This window comes from Simochromis diagramma, unplaced genomic scaffold (genome assembly GCF_900408965.1).
Source record: "Simochromis diagramma unplaced genomic scaffold, fSimDia1.1 OVJJ01000293.1, whole genome shotgun sequence".
In the NCBI taxonomy this organism is placed as follows: Eukaryota; Metazoa; Chordata; class Actinopteri; order Cichliformes; family Cichlidae; genus Simochromis; species Simochromis diagramma.
Genome location: NW_024386801.1, coordinates 20,590,240 through 20,616,374, shown reverse-complemented (window position 1 = coordinate 20,616,374; position 26,135 = coordinate 20,590,240). Strand labels below are relative to the sequence as shown.

Sequence of the window (26,135 nt, the reverse complement as noted above, 5' to 3'; positions counted from 1 at the left end):
CCAGATATGACACTCATGTAAACTGGAGATGCGGGCTCTCTAGTTTACATGTGTGCTGTTACTAAGCCCAATATTGTTTAATATGATCTATCCAGGTCCGTCTTATGAAGCAGATGAAGGAGCAACAGGAGAAGAACAGGATGAACGAGTCTCGCAGAAACCGAGAAATAGCTTCTTTGAAGAAGGACCAGCGCAAGCAGGAGGTTAGTAACAGTCTGTTTATAAACTTCTGCAGTTATATCACGGTCTGTGCCACGAGTTTCATTACTTTCTTTGATGATACTATATTCATGTTTCCTCCTCAGCATCAGCTGAAGTTATTGGAAGCTCAGAAAAGACAGCAGGAGCTTATTCTGAGGAGGAAGACTGAGGAGGTGAGAGGCATCAAAAAGTATTTCTGACAGAGGAAGCAGATTGAACTTTTTTTAATTGTACTTGTGAGACTGTAGATGCAAGCATATGTCCGGTATATGTTGTGTTTACACATTTTTTGGTGTGACAAGTAAGCTCTGTGTGTCAGGTGACAGCTCTGAGGAGGCAGGTCAGGCCTACCTCGGGTAAGGTGATCCGAAAGGTCAATCTTCCAGAACCAGTCCAGGACTCCTCACACAGACCCCCCTCTGGACGCATGTACTCCTCCAGCAACAGTGCTCCCAATGGCACTTGGTGAGTCTGTGTGCACGCAAATGTTTGCTTGGGTGCATAATTTTTTACTTTTTTAAAGAGGCCGGCTGGAAGGAAGGCTCTGAGATGTAGACACTGCAGACATTTTCAGGAAACAGTGAACACCCTACCTGCCTCATTTCATAAAATGAAACCTAAATCTCTTCTTCAGTTATTTGCATCTGTGATTAGTACCCCAGGAGATTGCTGCCCAAAGATCTAGGCAAAACTGTGGCTAGCAGTTGAAATTCTTATTAACAGTATAGCTTTAGAGTTGAATTGGTGGATAAAAGTATGGATAAACGGTTACAAGTATAAGCTGACCGCATGAAATGAAAGATAAACAGATGAATGTTATTAGGTAAAACATACGGTTAGCAGTTTAAAGTATTAACACATGGATGGCTATTATGTAAAACTTTTAGCTGTCAGAATGAATAAAAAAATCAATATATTTGATAAACTCTTAAAATGTGTACTAATTAAATATCCTAATAGGACAAATAGTTGAAACACTTCACTAATCCTAAATTATGCTAAGCTAAAAGTCCAAATCCACTTTAAAATGCACACAATGTGAACATTTGAGTTGTTGTCGATGGAGGGTTTCTTAATCACTTTCCACATTCTCCCTGGATTTGTACATTTAGGTGTTAAATAAGTGGCTGTATTAATCGGACAGTTTACTGATGAGTGATGCTGCATGTACAGGTCTTCTTACAGGCGCACAGGAAGTGTTTACAGCACCAGAATGGCTCGCAACAAATGGCAGTCCCTGGAGCGGCGTATCTCTGATGTCATCATGCAGAGGATGACCATCTCTAATATGGAAACCGACATGAACCGCCTTCTCAAGGTAAAAACCTAAAGCAGGACAGTTGTATAGATTTTGAATGTTAGCAGATCAGGAGAAAGACCTAAAAGATATCTTGCTAGATGCCTGGAAGACATTAAATTGTTCTTTTATCTTCAGTAGGGACATTTTAAAATCTATGACCTTGTGGCTGTTGTTAAGCGTAATGCAGCAAAAACAGTTGTTTCATTTAATATTGCTCTGCATCCTTGTGTGTTTCCTTATCAATGAGCTTCAAAGAACATGTCATTGCTTTAGGTTAATTTAATCATCGTCTGTGACTTTTCCCATATTCAGAAATGACTCAGTGATTGAAAATATATAAGAATTTGTTTCATTTTTAACACACAGCAAAGGGAGGAGCTCACCAAGCGCAAGGAGAAGGTCCTCAGGAAGAGGGACCGGCTGCTCAGAGAGGGGCCAGAGGCAGAGAAGACTGTTCTTCCCATCAATGAGGAAGTGGAAGCATTGACAGCCAACATTGATTATATTAATGACAGTATTGCAGATTGTCAGGCCAACATCATGCAGATGGAGGAAACCAAGGTGAGAGAGCCTGCTGATTCTGGAAATTGGCAGCCAGATATTGAAAACCTCAGACGGGTTGTTTAGCTTGTTTTAAGCCTTTTTTCTGAACTGAGACGTTTTCAGGCCTGCTTCCAGAATAAAACGACCGGGTGTGAATCAGCAGTTAGTGATGGTGATCTCTGCCTATACAGGTTAATAGGACGACCCTCGGGAAAAACCTGGAAACTGTTCAAACTGGTCGTCAAATCGCATCTTTGTTGATTATATAGTGAGGTGTCAAAACTTGGGCAGAGGGGAGGTCGCCAGATACCATCTATATAAAAGAAATGGATAGACTGTGGAACGTGAATGACCTTCATTATGTCACAATCAGCTGAAATTCAGCGTTCTTAGCACTTGCTGACTGAAGAGTAAATTTGAAAGAATATATCTTTGATTTAAAATAGTTAAATTTTTCTTTTGTATTTCTTCTTTTTTAAGTTGTATAAAGGGTGTTTCACTCTAACTCAGGAGAGCCCATACACATTTTTACTGTCAGGAAAACTATGAGAGAGTCAATACTGAAACTGTAACAGTAACTTCATAGCACAAACACAGTGCCTGAAGTACCGCGGACTCCAGTTCCAAGAGAAAAAGTGGCTTTCTCTGATTATTTTGCTAAAAATATGCATTGTAGCACATAATAAACAACATATGGGCATGTTAACAAGGTTGGAAATTAGAATTTCATTTCTGTTAACTATGGTCTTCAAATGTTACTTTTTCTTTCTCCCAGGAGGAGGGTGATTCTGTGGACGTCTCTGCTGTGATTGGTTCTTGTACACTGACAGAGGCTCGTTTTCTCCTTGATCACTTCATGTCAATGGCAATTAACAAGGTACCCTCCTTCAGAAAGAGAAATCACACCTGTTCAGTGAAAACATCACCATTTCCTCTCCTTATGAATAACATACAACAAACATGATTATACATAGATGTTATTTAGCTTACGTGTCTTTTATGTGCAAAATAGTAGAAACCTCTGTATGTAGAAAGAAATGCAGTTGTATAGTAACAGAAACTGTAGGACACCAGTTGACTGTAGGTGGGTTGTAAGCGACCAGGGGAGAAGATGTTTGTTGTTCCTTCACTGTTGATCTTTTATTTAACCAGAATTCAACTTGGATCATTTCTTTATTAATAACTGATAAAAATTGCCACATCTGTATTGGGGCTAAATACTCCAGAGCCACTGCTGTACAGTAGTCATACAGCCCAAGTATCAGCAATATGCCATGCAAGTGCATTTGCATATGTGCATGATATTAAGTTGTAGCATCTGTTCCATGCATTAACTCAGAAACTTCCAACTCTAACCAAAAAATGAAATGAAATGCAGATGAAATGGCCTGACACTGTGGTCTGACCTCTTCAGGGCCTGCAGGCAGCTCAGAGGGAGTCTCAGGTGAAGGTGATGGAGGGCAGATTGAAGCAGACTGAAATTACCAGCGCCACACAGAACCAGCTGCTCTTTCACATGCTGAAGGAGAAGGCAGAGTTTAACCCAGAGCTGGACGCGCTGCTGGGGAATGCTTTGCAAGGTAGAATTAAAAAAAAATGAAAAGATACAATAAAATAAAAACGTATCCAGTTTGGACCAGGCCCTGCCCACCCACTGAAAGTGTCACTGATATCATGCTAGGCAAAACTGAGATTAGAATTTAATTCTGGGATGTTTTAGCTCTATTTCTCTCCCTGAGTGTACGTGTTTAAATTTAGCAGCATAAATGTTGCTTTCATACTCTTGTTAGAAATGATTTTGCTGTCAGGAGGTGCACTGGGTAACTGGTCAGTTGCATGATTGGGCCTTTTGAGGTGATATTGCTTGTTGCCTTCTGCCGAATAGAAGCTGGCGTCCCTGTTGTATAACCGACAGTTAATTCCATGGTTACATTTTGGTGCTGTGTACACAAGTATATACGATCACAGTAGTATAATACGGTTTCTATTTACATGCTTGTAATTAAAGCTGATTACTTCTTTTTGTTTTGATATTGAATTTGCCAGCCTCTGTTCGGTAGGATGCTCTGACAGTTGGTGCATTTTATTTTATTTTTATATCTTTTTTTTATCGATTTATTTATTTATTTATTTTTTCGAATTTTGGGGGATGGTTTTTGATTTGTGCGTTGCCTTTTTCTGTTCCCCCATCTTTTCTTTTCCCTTTTTTTTGTTTTCTTATGTGTTTACAGAGCTAGGTAACATCCCGCCTGGTAAGTGAAACCCTATTGGACTCTAATCGGTTATGAATGCATGGTTCCTTCCCTTTGCACTTTGAGAACTAACTGAACATAACATAAACAGGTGCATGAGGTGCAGTGCAACCAGGCTCCCCTCCATGTGTTGGCTGAAGCTTTCCCCTCTCCTTATCTGGATACACTCCTCCTACCCTCTGTCCTCCCCCTCCTCCTTGCAGCTCACATGTGCTACAGCCTCCATGTTTTAGCACCTGCTAACCCCAGACTCTTCTACAGGAACCATATAACGTGGATATTTTGCTCTGTTAGACCTTGTAGGTCAGCTGACCCATCAGGACCAGCAGACTAATGATTTCTTGCACTCCTCCACCCTGTTATCTCATGTTGGTTCTTTTACATTCATATCAGCTCCCTTACATGTCTCTTTAAAATCTTCCCAATATGACCTCTCTCTGACTTTGAACCTCATCTGTTTTTGAGCCATCTGGTATTGATGAGCTCAGCGAGGGCCAGGTTTATCAATTAAACAGCATGGCGCTGTGCTGACATCACCCCTCATCTGCTTCATCTGTTCATTTTTCTACATGTTATACAAAAGAAATCAAAATTGCAAAGGTTAAAATAAAGAAGTTAAATTATTTAAGTCTCTAGCAAAGTATACTTACTAAGAACCATTTTAGCTGACCAGTCATCTCAGCTAAATCACTCCATCTAATATTCTCTGTTCACGGATCTCATCTGACAGAAAACGGGGACGATAGCAGCAGTGACGAATCTGCCCAGAGCCCCTCTGCAGAGGGAAAGTAAGTCTGTTATAGTGCTTAATAAGTACTATAACAATGTATTTGTAGATTTAAAATATTATCTTGTGGCATATTTTGTCACATTTATGTTAAGTTGCTTCAGTAGTTCATGAATTGTTATATTATTGCATTATATACATATGATGTTTTATTGTTTCTTTTAATGAAATTGCATTTTGTCTTTTATGTTCACATTAATGTTTATACTATTCTTATAATTAACTTGTTAATTATGAGAAGTATTGTTTAATTATACTGCAAAGCAGTAAAGCAGAGAGGAGCAGTGTAGTCCAAGCACATTCTATAATGAGTGTTTGCATTAAAAAACTTGTCTGTATTTCCTCCAGCACTCTGGCTACAGATTTCATGAAACTTTGTGGAGAGACCAAAACAAGGAATAAGGTATTGTAGAGTTTGTTGCACATGTTTGATGCCTTATCCTAAAACCATTTCTGTATTTTTAATTGTTCACTTATCTGTGCTGTACAGGCTCGCAGGAGGACGACCACTCAGATGGAGTTGCTCTACGCTAACAGTGACTCTGCCCCTGATGCACCTACTGTCGACTTTTCTAGTCCGATGTTGCCGTTAGCTGAAACACCCGATGCGGGCGGAGACATGGACTTGTCAGGCTCAGTCAGGGACTACGCAGCTCTCTCCCCTGGCTTTTCCTCTAAAATGGGCAGCATGTAAGTTCAGGCCCTGCACTCTTACTAACAGATTAATTCCTCCTTCTCTTTTTCCTGCATGTTGTTGCTGCGCTTCTTTGCTTTATTTGGTTATATATCGTTTACAAGCACCTTCACGTTTTGCTATACCTTACAGCAATTGATGAATCTATTTGAGAAAAGCATGTAGAGACGAGCAAATATTTTGTATTGCTTGATTATTACTGTGCCCTGCAAAAGTCTCCCTTGCCGTTCCTTATTCCAGGTCAGTTGCACACTAATAAAAGAAATACTAACCAGGCTGCATTAAATGTCTCGTGACAAGCAGTGCTTTAAAATGGACCCAGTTGCTTTATGTAAGAATAAACCTTAGCTGATAATAATCCATCAAAAATGATACAGTTAGAATTATATTTGTGGATGTGCAGCACACACTGCACTCATTGTTAAACATGAGCTTGACGAAGAACCATCACTGTTTTGGAACTGTAACATCAGGTAACTGTATTTCTGTGTGTACTGCATGCTCATCTCGTCATTGTTGCCATTATTTTGTATCGGTTTCATTTCCATTTGTTTTAAAAATCTTTTTTTTTTGTTATATTATCTGTGTTGTTTGTGGATAAATCGGTAAAACTGAACATTCAGTTCTGGCTCCAGAAATCTGCCAGGCGTGGAAAAGCGAGCTCCTGAGCCTTCCCCGCTCTCGCGCAGGAAGACCTATGACAAGGCACAAGCAGCGGCTGAAAGGGCAAAGGTCAAGGACATTAAACAGTAAGAACTTGATGCCATCATTGTGGCTACAGAGCTTAAAGACAAAACTACTTCACTTTGACCCTACTAATACTCCTCCTTCTGGTTTCCTGGTTTGGAAAAGCATGTGGTGTCTACATAATGCTCTGCATCTTGTTTGATGACCGTCACATGCCAAGCTCTATGCTTCATTTGAAGTAATTTTTTCCCAGCCTAACTTAAATAACACGTATCTTCTCTGAGCTCTAATGTTGAAAGCTGGTGATTACTGTATTTTTGATAGTTTGGGATCAAATTCATTGTTTGCTTGCTAATTGATCCGCTTGCTCCTGACGTCCTGTTCAGAAATCGCTCTCTTTACTTTTCTTTATCTCACCAGTAAGTTTTCCAGCGTAAGATTCAAATAGAAAGATTGAACAGTGAGCGAACGGTTATTATAAAACTGGCTGTGCATCAACTGAAAAATACTGACAGCAGTTTTTGATTATATCTTAAGAATTCTTCTTCATTGCCTGTCGTCCTGTTTTAGAATATGAGCAACTTCAAAAATATTAGTGCTGTGAAAGTGGTCAAGATGTATTTGTAGTACAGACTTTCAGATTAAATCGAAGTGGTTTGTCAAAATAATGAAAAATAACATTGCATTAACTATTTAGGAATCATAATTATTACATGTGAGCATTATGTCAGTATCTGTAATTATACCCAAGAGTCTTGATTGCAGTGGTTTTGAGGTACTGTTTAAAGGTAGTGTATAAAAGCTCATGACTAGATGTCAGTAGATTGCAGTCAACTGAATTCTATTCTTACCCTTCCCAATTTTAAGCACCTGATCCTAGATACAGTGGTCGGTTAAGGACAAACAATGCTGGCCGTCGAGTGTAGACTGCCAATCTGCCGTTTACCTCAGCAGTATGCTGCTTGTTTACATCCATTTAATCTGGAGGAGGCTGTAAACCTTCTGAGTCTGATACGAGTTTATGAATCGGTGAAGCTCACTGATGTCTAATGACAATACTGAGGTTAGTTGTTGAGTTTTAGTGGATTTTGTTGCACTTAGCTGCTCTTAGCTGGTGTCACTGAAACTTTCTTTGCAGTCGCTGTAACGTTGTTGGACTCGGACACTTGGTGAATAAACTCAGAGGGAAAGTGAGATTTTTATTTTTTTCTTTTATTTTTTAAAAACATTTGAGTCCAACATTAGTTGGAATAATGTTAGCTTATAACCAGCAAGGCTCTGGTTTAGTTTTATTGTCTAACCTGCTGATAATAAGTAATTGTGACAATATTCAAAATAATTAAACATGTTTATGCACATTTTTGTTTATTAGAGCCCTGATATCATTTCAGGAGGTGACGCTTGAGGTGAGGAGGATAAGGTGGAAATGAAGAAGAGAGAGATAAAAAATATACATGTACAAATATTAAATAGTCATATATAGTTTGCAAGAGCTGTTTATGTATGTGTTTTTATGACATGGCAGGAAAATGCCAGCAACAAGCCGCCTTGTATGGGAAGCATCCTGGGTTGCTGCATTTAAATTGTTTGTGTTTTGACCATTAGGCAAGGACACCCAACAGGATAAACTCTCTAGGCTACAGCATGGCATTTACTCTGCCACCACCCTCAGGCTAAACATGACATTTTTGTTAAAACGAGTCTCCTCATTTTTCTCTTCTTCTTTTTTTCATCCACCATCCACCAATTTCTTTCTGGTGTGCAGTCTAGTCACACACATGCTCAGCTATTGTTAGATTTAAGCAGTCATTAAAAGCTGTTTTGACACAAGATGAATCATTTTTCTTTAAATATATTCCAAAAATTACAGTGTTCAGATTTTTCTCCCAGAGCTCTAATTTGACCTCATTAAAGACGGATTTGGGGGGGAAAAGTGTTGCGTATGCTGGGAAGATGGTAAAACCTGTTGAACTGGGGGATTTAGGACTGCATATAAATAAGGTTTTCAGTGAAACAAGGATAATAAATGCCTGAGGTCTGCCAGGCTTTTGTGTATAAAGAGAATAAATTGTTGCTCTAAAACAGGAACTTTAATGGCATGATGATTTGTTGACAGAATGATAGTTGCTTACACTGTCAACCAACTGGTAATCTTAAGACACCAGACTGAGCAGCAAACATTTCAGTAATCCTTATTAGCTTCAGATGAGTGTGAACAAGTGACAACGCTTTACTGCCAAAACCATCCTGCTGGTGGCTTCGATGACATAAATGCAGCATGTGCATCTGCTCTCTTCATGCAGTCCTGCCACACTCCTGCCAGCAGTGTTTTAACAGCTTAGTCCACAGTTTAATTATGCAGTAGCTTAATTGGAAGTGATTCTGCCTACCTTCAGAAACCTGAAGAGCTGCCTGCCATTTCCTGTCTCTCCCCTACTGCTTTTCTCAATAGCCACTTAAGCCGTATGACAGGTTACCTAAGGCATACTGCAAATGTTGTGCAGGATCAGATGGACTTTCTGAAATGTTATTTTGTTAAATGCTGGCCAAATGCTTACTCTGTCCCAAGTAACTGCAATGATGATTTGGTTAATACATGTGGATTTTGTACATAAATATAATAAAAGACAATGTCAGACATTCAAAGTTTATAAAAGCATATTGTACCATTGGAAAGTGGAGCCTGTATGTGTCCAGAAACATTTAAGACCATATTATTTTTGATTCTTTGGCTAAAAGACTGCAGAAAAGATAGGATAAGGCACATTAAGCGAAACAAAGCAGTCAGATAAATCAAACTTTATTAAACTCATTCTTCTTGCTTCCTCCACTTCTGTTAATTAATTAATGTTGAATTCTCTGGCAGCTGCTCTATTCCCATGTTGTTGCAGTATATTAATGACTAACCTCGTATTGTGGATGGATTATCTCAGTTGTTCTGACTGAAGTTTCGTCCGTTTACAGCATCCTGCCATGCGATTGCATTTGTCTCTAACCATGAGGAACCTTCACGTTAACTTTTATAAGTGGAAAAGTGTTAGTGTTCGTCCTCCAGCTTCACTGTTTATGTTATGCTAACATAGCTGTGTCGCTAGCGATCACGTAGCACATCATTATATACCAGCTAGCCCAACTTCATTAACCCTACAAACGTCACTGCTGTTTAGTTTCCTGTCTTCATTTATGTTGGAAGTGATAGCAGAGCTGTACGTTTGAATTTTTTCAGAAATCTCTCAGTCAGAACATGCAATATCATGCTTAGGTAACTAGCGAAACTAGCGAGCTAACTTCCGCTAGCTTCCTGCTAACTCCGTTAAATGTAATAACTTTTGTTTTCATGGATGCCTGGAAGTTAAACTTTATAGTTACACCTGGTAAAGCAGCAATGCTGATCGTTTTATTAAAGATGAAAGAATTTAGACAGTTTTTAACTCTCAGTGATGCTGCAGTGTTCGTTGACCTGAAGCATACAGAGTTTAGGACCCAGATTACTCCAGATTTAAGAGCATCTTAGTCCGACAAATATGACAATAACAACGGCCGCTTGCATGTTCTGCAAAAAAATGTGCTTTGTTGTGTATCTGACGGACAAACACCAAACCAGTTCCACATCACGGAAGTTGCACCATTTTTACAAACCAATTCTGGTTCATCTGTTTCACTCAACAATCGGCTATGTGCGTGTGAAAACAAAGGCACTGCGCATGCGCGTTTTACTCCCATTCTATCGCGATATTTCATTTTCCTATCGTTGCCTAACAGCACTGTGACATCTATTTAGTTTCAGATTTTGTATTTTAAAGGCTCAAACTTAGCCTTTTAGTCCAACAATGTTTGTAGCCCAGAGACATTGACAATTCTCAATTAGTGTGAACGCTTAAAATACATGGTATAAAACATAGTCGTGGCTTCTGTAATGGGAAAAAAGAAGCCAGTGTGAAAATACCTTAAATCTGTACGCTGAAAGCTGTGAGGTGTTGTTTACAAAATATGTCTGGTGCTACTGAAGTCTCTGGGAAAATGGCTTTGATTTGACCTCTGTAAACACTGTCCTGTTGAGTTTATAGGCTCAGTCACTCATTAAAAAAAAGTCTGTTTCCAAAGAGAGATTTATCTGTGGTATTAAAACCACATGCTCATTGGATAGCTTGTCACTCTCACTAATTATTGGCAAGTTTTAGAGTCAGAACTGCACCACCTCATCACATCAAGCTTTTTTCAACCAAGATGGCTGTGATGGAAACACTTAGGTCGAGGACTCAAAATGCACAAGCTCCTTAGACCATATCGATAGCAAACAGAAAATGTTTGTCATCTGATTCCTTTGAACTGGAGAGATCCACTTCAGTGACTTCAGTTAGCTGAGATGAGGCAGAGAAGAGGCCTTTCAGCCACAGTTGTCACACTTATTAATCAAAGTTGCAGCTCCTCTAACAAACTAATAAAGCACTTACAAATTCTAAAAGGCACTCCTACTTCTCCATCCACAATCCATAGGTGTACATGTAAGTCATGTTATATTAGCTGCTACACTCTGCTTAATGGAAAGTACATTCTCAGTGTGTGTGCAACGTCATTATGTATGTGAAGACATAATTTATCAGATTTGGAAGTAAAAGCTTTGGAAAACTATTACTAAATCGCTTTGGTAAAAATCTGTATAATTCCAATCGCTTTATGGAAGACAGAAGTAATTGATGGGTATGGAAAATATAGATGCTCAGTATATTACACTAAAATGTATTCCTCCCATGTGTTATGTTTTTAAAATGCCTTTTTATTCATGGGTACACGCTCACACTACAATTAGCTCTTCTCGAGGCTGCACTGCAGATAACAACTCAGGAACTCAGGAATAGGAAGCAGTTAGTTTTATAATCAGTAGCTAATCAGCCCCCAGGAATATCAGAATATCATCCCCTCAGGGATGCCTGCACCTGTCCTTCAGCTTCCTCCTACAGTAGCTTTGCTCCACTCTCTGATCCAAACAAGTATGAATACTTTATTTTTGGGCTGTTGCTGATTTGCCATACCTATCCATCTGTTTTCTTCCCCTTAGCCAGTTCATGGTGAGAGTCGGGCTGGAGCTTGTTCCTGGAGCATGCCAGTCTGTTGCAGGCTGCGGGGCTGTTCTTTGGTTTTGTTCTCTCTGGGGTTTCTTCCCCCACTGCTTTGGCAACTTTGTGCGAGAGTTACCCAGGAAAAAAACAGACATGTTAAAACATGATTAAAATCAATGAATGGATGTCTTCTCCAAGACCATAAGATAATTGGAACAAAGCCAAACAGCGTCACTGTGTGTAGTGCATTGTTGGTATTGAACCTGAACCCTCTGCAGTCCTCTCCTGCCATTGCTTTTTCTCACATCTGTGAAGTTTTTCAGGCTTCAAGCCTGAAGAACAAAAACCTACTAATGATAAGTGTCACCGTTTGGATAGCTCATGCTGCAGATTTGCTGGTTATGAAATTTTACAATTACACTATCACAGCCAGCCAATTAGTGATCAACCAGGCTTACTGAGATGCTGCAGAATTCTCAGTCCCCGATGAGAAGACTCCACGGGTTTCCAGTGATCACCTGTCTTCGGCTCTTTGGGTGTTTCAATCAATTATAGGCTGCAAAAGAAATCATCTCGATTATTTATAGGTTCTTGGCTTGTCTTTCCTTTCTTTCAACACAAGGGTGACTCCTTTCACAGCTGTCTCATAATTTTTCTCTTATTTTCATCTCTTTCTATTTTTGGTTTGCATCACTGAGAGAGCTGCATGAGTCTGTTGTGTAAATTTGTTGGAGTTTTTTTTTCTTCTTTTTTTACTTTGCCATGTGTGATGCTGCCCTTTATGATGGTGGTTTATTTGTTTTCCAGGGGCGTCATTAACCCGGTCCCACCCACCAAGAGCAGCCGGTCGTCGACATTACAGTGTGTTCATGTGGCGGAGGGACACAGTAAAGCTGTTTTATGTGTTGACTGCACTGACGACCTGCTGTTCACAGGATCCAAAGGTTAATGCTCACAATCCTCCCTCCTTCCTTCCTTCTTTCACCTCCTGACTCTAATCTTACACCTCTAATCAGTATTCTTCAGATGCCTTCTTGTTACAGCTATGGTAATTTATTACACTTGGACATGGTGTTGTGTTATTATATAACAGCATAACACCACATATAAAAGCCAATAAGGATTAATTAGGATTGTCATATGGTGGATAAATGAGGTGATGGAACATAAATGACATTGTCCAAGCCACAACATTGTTATGGTGATGGAGCTTTTAAGCATAACAAATGGATTTTAATGTGCAGGAAATCGGCTAGAGTGCCAATTTATCCCAGCAGGATTAATTGTGCATTCCAAGTGCAAGAAGGTGCTGTCCAGCTCTGTTTAGTTTTGCTGTCAGTTAAAATGGATTTTGTTTTGTATCCCTTGCACCGTGATAAATTTTATCCAATCAGTTTTGTTGTGGCGCTCTTCAGTTTTGACATCCCGTTCTCAGAAATGTTCTCTGTATTTTAATATTGTCATAAATCACGGTGAAAATGACAAGATGGTGTTTTAATTTGCAGACCGGACCTGTAAGGTGTGGAATCTGGTGACGGGTCAGGAGATAATGTCTCTAGCGGGTCACCCCAACAATGTTGTGTCAGTCCGTTATAGCTCTAGTTTGGTCTTTACCGTCTCTACCTCCTACATCAAAGTCTGGGACATTCGGGACTCGGCCAAATGCATCCGCACACTAACGTGAGTAAGACTATTTATTATGGACTGATGAACATTATGTTCACTTTCCTGGCACACACTTTCTGTATAGTTTCTATATAGCAAACTTACAACCCCGTCAGTTGGTATAGTTAAGCTTTATGTACTTAATATGGATAAAATAATAAGCACTTTAGTTTTCACACTTTTCTCTTGTTTCCCAAATACTTTTCTTTCCAAATCATTGAAAATGTTAAGTTGTACAGTCTATGGATTTGTTATTGTTTTAGCAGTATTTCTTTAGCTTTAAAGAAAATGAACATCAATTTGAGTTATACCCTTTAAAGCAGAAGTCCTGCAGGTTTTAGATATCACCCTGGGTCAGCACACCTGAATCAAATGATTAGTTCATTACCAGGCCTCCGGAGAACTTCAAGACATCTTGAGGTGGTAGCTGCCATTTAAATCAGCTCTGTCCGTGAATCGCTACCTTATCGTGGTGGAGGGGTTTGTGTATCCCAGCGGCTATGTTGTCTGGGGGCTTTTGCCCCCAGGAAGGAGCCTGAGTTAGTGCGTGAGGTTGAGAGGTACCAGCTAGATATTGTTGGACTCACCTCTACGCATAGCTTGGGCTCTGGAACCAGTCTCCTGGAGAGGGGCTGGACTCTGTCTCAGTCTGGAGTTGCCCCTGGTGAGAGGCGGCAGGCTGGGGTGGGTATTCTAATATCCCCTCGGCTTGCTGGCGGTACGTTGGGGTTTTTCCCGGTGGATGAGAGGGTTTGTTCCCTGCGCCTTAGGGTCGGGGAACAGGTCCTGACTGTCATCTGCGCTTATGCGCCGAGTGGCAGATCAGAGTACCCAGCCTTCTTAGAGTCCCTGGGTGGGGTGCTGGAAAGTGCTCCACTTGGAGACTCTGTTGTCCTGCTGGGAGACTTCAATGCTCACGTGGGTAACGACAGTGAGACCCGGAGGGGCATGATTGGGAGGAACGGCCTCCCTGATCTGAACCTGAGCGGTGTTTTGTTATTGGACTTCTGTGCAAATCACAGTTTAGCCATAATGAACACCTTGTTCGAACATAAGAGTGTCCATGAGTGCACATGGCACCAGGACGCTCTAGGCCGCAGGTCGATGATCGATTTTGTAATCGTATCACCAGACCTGTGACCATATGTTCTAGACACTCAGGTAAAGAGAGGGGCTGAGCTGTCAACTGATCACCACCTGGTGGTGAGTTGGATCAGGTGGCGGGAGAGGATGCTGGACAGACCCGGTGCACCTAAACGCGTAGTGAGGGTGTGCTGGGGACGTCTAGCAGAGGCCCCAGTCAGCAAGATCTTCAACGCACACCTCCGGCAGAGCTTCAACAGCAATCCGAGGGAGACTGGGGACATTGAGTCCGAATGGACCATGTTCAGCGTCTCTATTGCCGAAGCTGCTGCATTGAGCTGCGTCCGCAAGGTGGTTGGTGCCTGCCGTGGTGGTAATCTCCGAACCAAATGGTGGACACCAGAGGTGAAGGGAGCCACCAGGCTGAAGAAGGAGTCCTATCGGGCTTGGTTACCCTGTGGGACTCCGGAGGCAGCCAACAGGTATCGACAGGCCAAGCGAAATGTGGCTTGGGCAGTGGCTGAAGCAAAAACTCGGGTGTGGGAGGAGTTTGGAGAGGCTATGGAAAAAGACTTTGGGACTGCCTCGAAGAGCTTCTGGCAAACTGTCAGGCGTCTCAGGAGGGGAAAGCGGTGCTCTACCTGCACTGTGTATAGTGCTGGTGGAGCGCTGCTGACTTCGACTGAGAAAATTGTCAGGCGGTGGAAGGAATACTTCGAGGACCTCCTTAATCCCACTGACACGTCTTCCGAGGAGGAAGCAGAGTCTGGGGATGAGGGAATGACCCGCCAATTTCCGGAGGCGCGGTCACTGAGGCAGTTAAACAACTCCTTGCTGGCAGAGCCCCTGGTGTTGATGAGGTCCGCCCCGAGTTCCTGAAGGCTCTGGACGTTGTAGGGCTGTCCTGGTTGACACGCCTCTGCAATGTTGCATGGAGATCAGGGGCAGTACCCCTGGACTGGCAGGCCGGAGTGGTGGGCCCCATCTTTAAGAAGGGGGCCGCAGGGTGTGTTCCAACTATAGGGAGATCACACTCCTCAGCCTCCCTGGGGAAGTCTATGCCAGGGAGTGGAAAGGAGAGTTCGTCCGCTAGTCGAACCTCGGATACAGGAGGAACAATGCGGTTTTCGTCCTGGTCGCGGAACGCTGGACGAGCTCTTTATCCTCTCAAGGATACTTGAGGGTGCATGTGAGTTTGCCCAACCAGTCTACATGTGTTTTGTGGACTTGGAGAAGGCATTCGACCGTGTCCCTCGGGGTGTCCTGTGGGAGGTGCTGCGGAAGTATGGGGTGTCTGGCCCATTGCTACGGGCCATTTGATCCCTACACAGCCTTTGCAAGAGCTTGGTTCGCATTGCCGGCAATAAGTCGGACTCATTCCCAGTGGGTGATGGGCTCCGCCAGGGCTGCCCTTTGTCACCAATTCTGTTCATTATTTTTATGGACAGGATTTCTAGGCGCAGCCAAGTGGTGGAGGGCTTTCACTTCGGTGGCCTCAGAATCTCATCTCTGCTTTTCGCGGATGATGTGGTTCTGTTGGCTTCATCAGGTGAGGGCCTCCAGCTCGCACTGGAACGGTTCGCAGCCAGTGTGAAGCAGCGGGAATGAAGATCAGCACCTCCAAATCTGAGGCCATCGTTCTCAGCCGGAAAAGGGTGGAGTGCCCACTCCGGGTCGGGGATGAGTTCCTGCCCCAAGTGGAGGAGTTCAAGTATCTCGGGGTCTTGTTCGCGAGTGATGGGAGATGGGAGCCGGAGATCGACAGACGGATTGGTGCTGCGGCTGCAGTAATGCGGACGCTGCACCGGTCCGTCGTGGTGAAGAGGGAGCTGAGTGTAAAAGCGAAGCTCTCAATTTACTGGTCGATCTAAATCCCTACCCTCACCTATGGCCACGAGCTGTGGGTAGTGACCGAAAGAACGAGATCGCGGATACAAGCGGCGGAAATTAGCTTCCTCCAAAGGGTGGCTGGCCTCTCCCTTAGGGTGAGAAGTTTGGCCATCTGGGAGGCGCTTAGAGTAGAGCCGCTGCTCCTCCACATTGAAAGGAGCCAGCTGAGGTGGGTCAGGAATCTGACAAGGATGCCTCCTGGGTGAGGTGTTCCAGGCATGTCCCACCGGGAGGAGGCCATGGGGCCGACACAGGACACGCAGGAGAGATTATATCTCTTGGCTGGCCTGGGAACGCCTTGGTGTTCCCCCGGATAAGCTGGAGGAGGTGGCTGGGGAGAGGGTCGGGGCTTCTCTGCTTAGGCTGCTGCCCCCGCGACCCGGCCCTGGATAAAGCGGATGAAGATGGATGGATGGTGTTGGATCAAGGACACGTATAAAACCTGCAGGACACCGGCCCTTGAGGCCTGGAGCTGGACACTCCTGTTTTTAAAGTTGCACCTCCTGTAATGCTAATTATGCCTAATTGTTGCATATTTGTACATATTTTATTCATATATCTTCAGGTCTTCTGGTCAAGTTAATGTTGGGGATGTCTGTGCGTCCAACACCAGCCGGACAGTCACCATCCCTGCAGGAGAGAATCAGATCAACCAGATTGCGCTCAACCCCAATGGCACAGTCCTGTACGCTGCTGCTGGGAACTCTGTCAGGGTCTGGGACCTGAGAAGGTAAGCAGAGATACTCAAAATGAATGCAAAAGTAATATCCAGACAGTGGGTTAGCAGGGTGGCAGTCAGTCTGATTTAACAATCTGAGGGATTTTTCTTAAGTGAAATATCGTACTTTTTGTGTGGATTGTTTGGAGTTTGGTACAGATTATCATGACACTTGGTTTTTATTTCCCTCTGCCAGCACAGTTGTTTTTGTTAACCTTATTTTGCTTGTCATTCTGTCTGTAAATATAACGTCACACAACAGCTTGAAAAGTTTTAAATGAATACTGATAAAAGTTAAAACCCCATTCTGCACCCCTACAACCTCTAAAATATGTCCACCAACGTCTTCAAAATTGACTTAATGAATTATAAACTATGTGCATTACAGTAACAAATTGTAACTCTTTAAACTCATAACAAAAAACATTTCAGTAGATGCAGAAAGTTCCTCAATATGTTTTTTATTTTGTTTAAAAACAAAAAAAAACAAAAAACCTTCAATCAAAACTGGGCACTGCCTTAATTTGTTTTTATATTTTAACTAACCAAGATTCAAACATTTTTGGATGTATCTGGTCTTGATTTCAAAATGCAAAACAACATGGTGGAAGTGGGTCAACAGACCAATTTTCAGATAAATGGTCTTTAAAGTATTTCCTTAAAAAGGTAACATTTAACAGCAGTTTGTATGCATGTAAGGTTTTTAGGCAAAGTGAAGATTGTTGAGGAGAAAAGGTTTTGAGAGGGAGATGTGACCCAGCTGAGAAATGGTCAGACCCTTGTGTAACAGGAGCATTTGAAGAAGTCTAGAGTTTTAAAAGGAGGACGTTAAATTTACGTCTGGGATTTACTTTTTATAGGCGTAGATGAAAGTTTGATCAAAACCTTTTTCTTTTCTTTTATTTTTTTTCTAAAACGTGTTGTATGGAGGTATTGATAAACACATGCACATCAATAACACTGACCGTGTGTTTATGATTTCCCCTGACATTTTCAGATGCATGACATACACACTTCATTAGATAGTACAAACTCCAATTTCATTGTGTTGCCTTGGAACTTAATTGTGTATGAAAACCTGACAAGCATCCATTTCAAAGCTGTCACGCCTTTTTGACAGCGGCCTGATATTAGCTGTGATGAATTGCCTCTTTGTTCATCTTAGGAACGTAACAGTCAGTAAGTGGTACTTTGGATGATTAAACTAACTGTGAATCAATATTCTGTGTAAGAACGGTCCCATTTTCTCTGAGACAGAACTCAGCAAACCTCATTTTTACATATTTTCAAGAGTGATATATTAAGTATATCATTACTTTAGTAATATCTTCTCTTTGTACTTTGATTTGATACATGTATTTAAGTTTTATTTTGGCATTTCCCCTGTGGTTTTGGCTTTACAGTTTAACAAAAGACTCATTAACATTTCCTTTCCTGCATTAGGTTTGCCTCTACTGGAAAGCTTACTGGTCACCTTGGTCCAGTTATGTGCTTGACTGTGGATCAGTCTGGAAACAGCCAAGACCTGGTTATCACTGGCTCCAAGGACCATTACATTAAGGTGTGTTTCAGGCTTTCAAACTGCTGCTCTTCACATCTCTGATGTTCACTTGTTTCTTGAGGCAGATGATAAAGTGAGATTCTTTGTGCAGCTGAGTCATCCAGTAATGCAATATAAGGACAGCTTAGGTTAGACATGCTACATAACCCATGTTTAACTGATTTTATTTATCTTTTGTTATAATAATCCTTATGTTCAGATGCATATCATCCCTTTTAACATGTATTGTTTTTGCTGTTGCAGCTGTTTGACGTGACTGAAGGCTCTCTGGGAAGCATCAGCCCTACACACAACTTTGAACCACCACATTATGACGGTATCGAGTCTCTGGTAATCCAAGGGGACATTTTCTTCAGCGGCTCCCGAGACAATGGCATCAAAAAGTGGGACCTAGACCGTAAAGACCTACTGCAGGTACTAGATGATCAATGCAAAAAGAAATATGGATAGGAGACATTCAGATGTTTGTTCCATTTGATGCAATATAGATTTTTTTTTTTTTCATTTTGATTTTATAACTGTCAAAAGTAGCCTAAAATATTTTTATTTCCTCTTTTTTTTTTTTTTTTTTTATCACCATTATTGTCTTTCCAGAGATTTTCTCCTGGAAAACCTGCTGTAAATCAATGTGCAGAAAACTCTGCCCTTTCTGTCACATTCTTTGTCACATAATGGCCGATAGTAAAGTAAAAGTGCAGTTTTCACATGACTGTACATTAAGAAAAAGATGTCTTTCCATATGATACCCTCACGTTACTGTAGCGATTGCATCATTATGATCATAATCTTTCAGTAAGTTACAAAAACATCAACCATTCATGAAATTCTCACTATTAACCATACTGCTATGCATCTCTGTGCTCAGCAAGTCCCAAATGCTCACCGTGACTGGGTTTGTGCACTTGGTGTCGTCCCCGGATCACCAGCTTTGCTGAGTGGATGCAGAGGCGGGGTGCTCAAGCTGTGGCACACAGACACTCTAGGGACACTGGGGGAGCTCAAGGGTCACGAGAGCCCCATCAACAGCATCTCTGCCAACAGCAGCCACCTGTTCACCGCCTCCGAGTGAGTTTTCCACACACACTGACACACATGCTTAGGCTCTCTGTTTGTCTCCAGAGAGGGAGACAAACAACTGTTTGTTTGTGTCTCTCTGGATATGAGGGAAAACAACTTCACCTGAGGCTCATATACACATGGGTAACAAATTAAAGTAAAAACATGAGCATTGACCCTGTGGTGAGTGGGTTCCATTGGGTCTGTTACGCTGCGAGCGACACTCTGCCAGCAGAGTTTAGATCCACTTGTCCTTATAAAGCAGGGTTTCCCAGAGTTTTGATGACTGAGTGACAGTTTAGGGAGTGAGATGGATTCAGAGTTGTACAAGGAAAAATGAATACAAATGTCATGTACCATTATTGTTTCGAGGGAGGGAGATGAGGCTTTATGTTGATGATAACCCTTATTTTGCTCTTTTTTTCCCCCTTAAACTATCAGTGAATTGGCTGTTAATTTTTTTCTTCTTGGCTGTATTAGTTTATATTAGGTTTGGTCTGGTCTGCTAAGACAACCAAGAACAGAAGTCAAACTGGAGAGAAATGCTTCATTGGTCTTTGTTCTGTTAAATCATAGTATGACAAAACTGTAGTGCAATCTTTAGGTAAATGGTAATGGTAAATGGCCTGTATTTGTATAGCGCTTTTACTAGTCCCGCCTAGGGACCCCAAAGCGCTTTACACATCCAGTCATCCACCCATTCACACACACATTCACACACTGGTGGAGGCAAGCTACAGTTGTAGCCACAGCTGCCCTGGGGCACACTGACAGAAGCGAGGCTGCCATATCGCGCCATCGGCCCTTGTGGCCAACACCATTAGGCGGTAGGTGAAGTGTCTTGCCCAAGGACACAACGACCGAGACTGTCCGAGCCGGGGCTCGAACTTTCCGATTACAAGGCGAACTCCCAACTCTTGAGCCACGATCGCCCTAGGTAACACACAAATGTTAAAAACACCTCCAGCTCATGTTCCATGCTGTGAGAGAGCTGGCCTTAGGAAAGGGTTGCTGCAAATTCACACACATTTTCTCTTCTGGGTGATCTTTTGTCCTCTGATGAAACATTTCTTTCTGATCGGAGTGTTCTTTTCCTAGATGACAGATTTCCATCCAACCAGTAGTTTCAGTGAGCCTTTCTAGTGGCTCATAACGGATCAGGAGTTCACTGAAATACCTTATATTGGCTTTCCCCTTTAATTTGGCACCCCTCTACACGTATTTATGTATGTGATCAGCAAATTACATATACATATTGGTAATTTTATACGTAAATTCCAAGTAAAAAGTCTTCAAATCAGTGAAAATGTAAAGACATTAAGAGGATATGGAATATATTATAACTTTTGTGTCTTTGTGTCTTGCAGTGATCGGACTGTGAAGATCTGGCGTGCACGTGGTGGACTGGATGGCACCTTGGAAGTGGTTGACAGTGTAGACGAGGTTGCAAGTAACTGAACACGGTACCACTTGCCTGGTTTGACTCTAGAAGGACGTAAAGGCACTCCTGCCCTGCACTTTGACCCCTTAACTATCAAGCCTAAACGACGCACCTTCCATATCATGTGACGTTCATGACTGAGCCAACAGGAAACGGTAATCTCATCACAGTGGAAGCTAACGCATTAGTTCTTTTCTTTGACTCTGTATGCTTAGAGGATTTTGCTAATCAGGATTTAGTTAACTGTATTGTTAATGACTTCTATTTCTCTCTTCTTGCGCTTTAGACGGTTTGTCATTATTGTCATTGTTATAAGAACTTATATTCACAAGATACTATAGGATGTGGTGAACACACAGTAGACACTATCAGTGCAGCTCGGCTTACATACAGCACAGTGCAACGATACAACACAGGCAACCCTGCCAAAAAAGGAAGTGGTGTTTTGTTGTCAGAGTACAGAAATACATACGTGCAGCAGAGCTAATGGGTTGGTAGCTGGTCTTCACAACCCACTTCTCTACTTTGTTGAGATTGTTTCTCTGCACTTGAAACAAAAGTGTTATTCCATCAGTCCTGTTTCCAAGAGCAAGAAAAGTGGCTGTGTGTGAGAAAGAAATCATTCTACCCCTTAACATCCTGCTCTAGCTTCTGTGCTCCCTTCAGTTTCTGCAGCAGCTTTAGATCAGTGACCAAAAATGTGTATCGTGTTGTTATTGCTGTCCTCAGCTGGACTTGTAAACAGAACACACTTTAGAGTAGCTAAAGTTTGACATTTAGGGAAATAAGCTCACATGCTTTATACACTGCATGTCTTTTGACTGTGGGAGGAATCCAGAGTACCTGGATTCAAACCCAGGACCCTTCTGCTGCCTCTCAGCAGAAGGGTCCTGGGTTTTCAGGTACAACCCAGAGCTTGAACGGCAGTTTAGTGAAGGAGTCTTCAGTGTCAAGTCAAGAAGCATGATCATCATTACCCTTCAGTCATAAAAGGTGGATGGGGTACTGTTGTCACCCTGTCAGAGGGGCACCATGGACAGCCATTATAACTTCAGAACAAGATGACATAGGATTTCAAATTGATACCATACGTGTAGCTACTAAAAATCTCAGATGAGTTGAAATCTAGTTGACAAGGATTTTGAAATTTATACAATAGGTACATCTACTGGACGTCTGTAGGGTAATTTTATTCTGCATTCACTGGGCTGTGCGCTCCAAGAATTTATCTTCTGGGGGTCAGGCTGTACATCCTGAAGGGTCTGAGGAACAAGACTGAGTAGAAACGAACCAAACTTAAAGAATCTTTGCTCACCAACTCAACAACTCCCATACTCACAAGGTTTAAAGCTTATAATGCTAAGATTTTGACATAGTGGAGGCAGTGCATCACAGGTGTGCAAGTGGTCAGGAAAGGTTTTATAATAATAACAGCCGTTTGAAGACCTATGAGGGACAATTGAGCAAATACAGTAAAAATCTTGAATTTATCTGGTAAGTGGTACAGTGGTTAACACAGGCCCCTCACAGGAATCTGGAAGCTGACTGAGGCCTCTGTGTCCCTGTTCCTGTGTGGATTGTTTCTGGGTTTCTGCACCCTCCCACAGCTTAAAGACATGCACGATGAATGAAATTGGGGAATCTAAATTTTCCAAAGGCATAAATGTGAGAAAATTAATTGATGAAGAATTTGCCTGGTGCAGTTTTTGTTTTTTAATTGGTGGAACTTTATCATAGGATCTCATATACCTTTAACCGCTGAGCACATGTAAAAAAACCAAACAAAAATCAACACAATTAGTCTCTGAGATTCACTTAATCCTTAAATGTGAGTCGGTTGAGCACTGATGAAAGTCTGCACTTGTTGTCCATGTTTCATTGTGTGCACAAATATATCTTCACTCTTCACACATGCTGGTAACACTCACTAAACCTACACTGCTAAGTTGTGGTCTAATTCCCATACTGCTAAGACACGTTCACCTTCCCAACCCTATAAGAGGGCTTCTTGTCGTGGGCTCCAGGTGAGGTCCACTCAGTACCGTAGTTGTGTATGTGTGTATATAAGTGTAACGCTATCTCTTTGTTGTTGAGAGGAGAGGCCTTCTGACGCAACCAGTGTTATTTTCCTGACTATTGACTCAACATCTGTCTCTGTTCTGATCTTCATGGGGCCTTCCTGGAGGCACTCGTGGTCTCTGCAGTTTAACTGACCTGCCTGTCATGATTGTGCTGTCATTTATGAATGTTTGGTGAAACAGCAGCTGTAGGAATTATTCAACTACATATGAAATGTATGTAAACAATGTCTGTTCAAAACAAAAAAACTAATCTGACTGAATGTTAGTTTTGTGGGACCACCGATCTGAACGTAGTCTCACACTAGAGCCCAGAGGACCGTGAATGGCACAAAGACTGACGAGTGCATCAGTAATGCTTTGGACTGAGCTTATCCTTCATACAGGTGGCAGGTCACGTTTAGTGGCCTTTGGTTAGTTTCTTTTCTTTGTTTTGTTTGTTTATGCCCTTCTTCTTCCCTGTACCCATGGCGCACCCCCTCCTGTTTTAGGAGCCGTTCCCCAATGGCGGACTCTGTAGCGATTCTAATGTCAGATGCCTGGTCAGAATAAATGCCATCTGTCAAAAACAACCATCTGTGTGTGATTTTCTTGGTTCTGTATTCTTATATACTATATATTATTTTTTACTATTAATATATCTGTAGGCTGATTTATTCAAGCAAACAAACTACCTCTAAATGTGTCTTTGGTTTTTACAAATAAGTTTGATAACTCAATATTTAATTTTTTATTTTTCTCCTGGACATCCTTAATTTTTCATCTTCTTAAAAAGTGGAATGCTAACCTGCTTCATTGCTGTGTTCAAGCTATCAGCTGGCCTGTGGGAACCAGGCTACGATATGACATTCGGCTACAAGAGGGCAATAGTTCATAGCCAGTGATAAACTGGGGAGAAGAATAAAGGTTAGGATGCCATTGTTGCTACGTTTGCTTCATCCTCTGAGTAATAAATGACAAACCAGAAGGAATTGATCTGAGGTGAAAGACTATCTGAGATCTCTGCAGAGGTGTACACTGGTGTGCCCACGGTAACCTAACAACCCTCCTTACCTGAAGACTCCTCCAGGAGGAAACAGAGTTCTTCATTTTATTGATTTGGCAGCACTTCACCTTAAGGGTCCCTTTATTTACTACTTATAGTCATTTCTTCCTCAACTCCCTCAGACTGGACCTCCTCCTCTCCTTTTTCTTCACATAACACTCTTATTATTTACACTTTTACTTAGTAGTTAAGTGGTTTTAACAGAAACTAACCCCATGTTGTGGACTTTAAAGCCAACTTTAACAATATTATGTGCAATACTATCATTTTCTTTTTTGTGCATTTATTGCTATTTTGGAGCTCTTAGAAATGTTAATCTTTCCCCAAATCTTCAAGTTAGAGAGATTTAAGGTTCCTCTTAAGATGATCTTTCCAAACTTTCTATAGATGTTTCTTTTTCCTTTCTGCACACTGTAAAGCTACACTCTACAGAGCGGATGGCCGTCTGACTGCTTTCAGAAATTAAACTGGTGAAAACTGGGCACAAGATGGCAGTAGTGGGTAACACATGCAAAACTGAACAGTGACAGTCAATGTAAGGACTACAATGATCCTCTGCCTCCACAGACGCAGTCTACAAAACTCCAAGGGAGTTGTCTAATATTCCACATTGTCCTACTTGAAGATGCAGGTTCAAACCAGGTCTCTGGAAATCCCTGTGTGGTTTCAATTAAAACTGATCCTTTACACCCTGTAGATGTAATTGTCCTCTTTAGTTTCAGTACTACACCATCCTGTTTTACTGTATTTCAGCATTGTAAATCCTTCATATTTTAGAGTTTTCATTTAATCCAGTTTCACTCCTTAGATCATGAGAAAAACATGAGACTGACGTCAGACAGCAGATCAGACGACCATAAATCGAAGCAAATGGATGGAAAATTTTGTTTAAAACCAGCCTCTGTAAAACTGACGGCGTTTTTATAGAAGACTTCTTTACAATACATTTTTTAGAATACTGTTTCCTCTGAGCTGAGTCCTACATTTTCAGTGCACTATGTACTAATAAAGGACTATGTACTAATAATTAACAATTTTCTCCTGCATATGCATTTTTATTATTACTATTACAACGGTAATTACTTGATTATCACTTGGAGCATTATTAATTTGATCATCTTTGTGTAGCAAGTAAGCTGCTCCTTCCTCGGGCAGATTTCAGTTTCTACCTGCAAATGTTTTACAGCAAACAGCTGTTTGGTGTGTTTACGCTTGTGTTGTTGAATAAAGATTCAGAGGAAAAACCTGAGCCTGTAGTAACAAGCAAGTACTGCTAATTAGTTTATGCTCATTGTTGATGATAAATTTTTATAAAAAAGACAGTTTGTACAGATGAGTCTAATTTTAGAAAGTGATAACAGTAGACTTATTACGTAAGTCTTATTTTTTAACTAATGACTCAAAATTGAAATTGATTATTTTAATAAGTGTTGATGTTAAATTTTTAAAAAACTAAAAGAGCCTGTGCAGTTTTGGGGGAAACAGAAAAAAGTCTCTGGTCAGATGAAAGAAATATTAACTTGTACCAAAATACTGGGAAGAGAAAAGTATGGGGGGAAAATGTGCGGACAATCCCCGTCAGTATAGCACAGTACTTGAGTGAGCTGGAGAAGACTTCTAGATGCTGACCGCAATGATCCCATTAGTGTGACACATCATTAATTGTGTATTCTGGGTTTATAGGTTGTTTCATCCATTTGTCACAAGACGCTCTCTGCCAATCACAGAATGATTCTGTGAGCTGAGGTAAGCTCACTGCAGAATGATCAGAGTGTGTGTCGCGTGGTGCACAGGTTACTTGGAAGCCCACACGTTCTCCTTCCACTACAACCCCTGACTGCTTCTTTCAGCTACAATGGTGAGCTGTGTGATTACATCGGTTACACTGGTTGTATCCTTTTGTAAGATAGGTGGTTGGTAGGAATCGTATCATCTAAAGCAAATGACAACAAATTTGTTTAGATGTTTAATTATAGGTTGTGCTATTGTCTGATGAACACTCAAATGTTTGCACGTGACTGTGGAAGGGCCCGACGGCGGGAAGCACTGAGATACCCGGGGAAATAACACTGAA

The 26,135-nt window shown here is 41.6% G+C and overlaps 1 protein-coding gene across 4 annotated transcripts in view; it reads left to right on the top strand.

Annotated features, from left to right (window-relative positions):
• kif21a (kinesin family member 21A) overlaps nucleotides 1-23,588 on the top strand; it is a 58,301-nt gene extending 34,713 nt beyond the window's left edge. The window contains exons 16-34 of one of the 4 annotated variants that reach the window (XM_040026481.1): nucleotides 96-203; nucleotides 306-374; nucleotides 521-666; nucleotides 1,375-1,519; nucleotides 1,868-2,062; nucleotides 2,820-2,921; nucleotides 3,459-3,624; nucleotides 4,276-4,296; nucleotides 5,027-5,084; nucleotides 5,432-5,486; nucleotides 5,574-5,773; nucleotides 6,413-6,526; nucleotides 12,332-12,468; nucleotides 13,030-13,204; nucleotides 16,728-16,892; nucleotides 18,324-18,441; nucleotides 18,685-18,855; nucleotides 19,307-19,506; nucleotides 20,865-23,588. In XM_040026481.1, the coding sequence (XP_039882415.1) occupies nucleotides 96-203; nucleotides 306-374; nucleotides 521-666; nucleotides 1,375-1,519; nucleotides 1,868-2,062; nucleotides 2,820-2,921; nucleotides 3,459-3,624; nucleotides 4,276-4,296; nucleotides 5,027-5,084; nucleotides 5,432-5,486; nucleotides 5,574-5,773; nucleotides 6,413-6,526; nucleotides 12,332-12,468; nucleotides 13,030-13,204; nucleotides 16,728-16,892; nucleotides 18,324-18,441; nucleotides 18,685-18,855; nucleotides 19,307-19,506; nucleotides 20,865-20,955 (2,436 nt within the window). In that variant the 3' untranslated portion in view covers nucleotides 20,956-23,588. Of the gene's footprint in view, nucleotides 1-95; nucleotides 204-305; nucleotides 375-520; nucleotides 667-1,374; nucleotides 1,520-1,867; nucleotides 2,063-2,819; nucleotides 2,922-3,458; nucleotides 3,625-4,275; nucleotides 4,297-5,026; nucleotides 5,085-5,431; nucleotides 5,487-5,573; nucleotides 5,774-6,400; nucleotides 6,527-12,331; nucleotides 12,469-13,029; nucleotides 13,205-16,727; nucleotides 16,893-18,323; nucleotides 18,442-18,684; nucleotides 18,856-19,306; nucleotides 19,507-20,864 lie in introns of all 4 variants that reach the window. The other 3 variants (XM_040026480.1, XM_040026482.1, XM_040026483.1) reach the window with 3 other exon arrangements.
• Nucleotides 23,589-26,135: the final 2,547 nt, after the last annotated feature.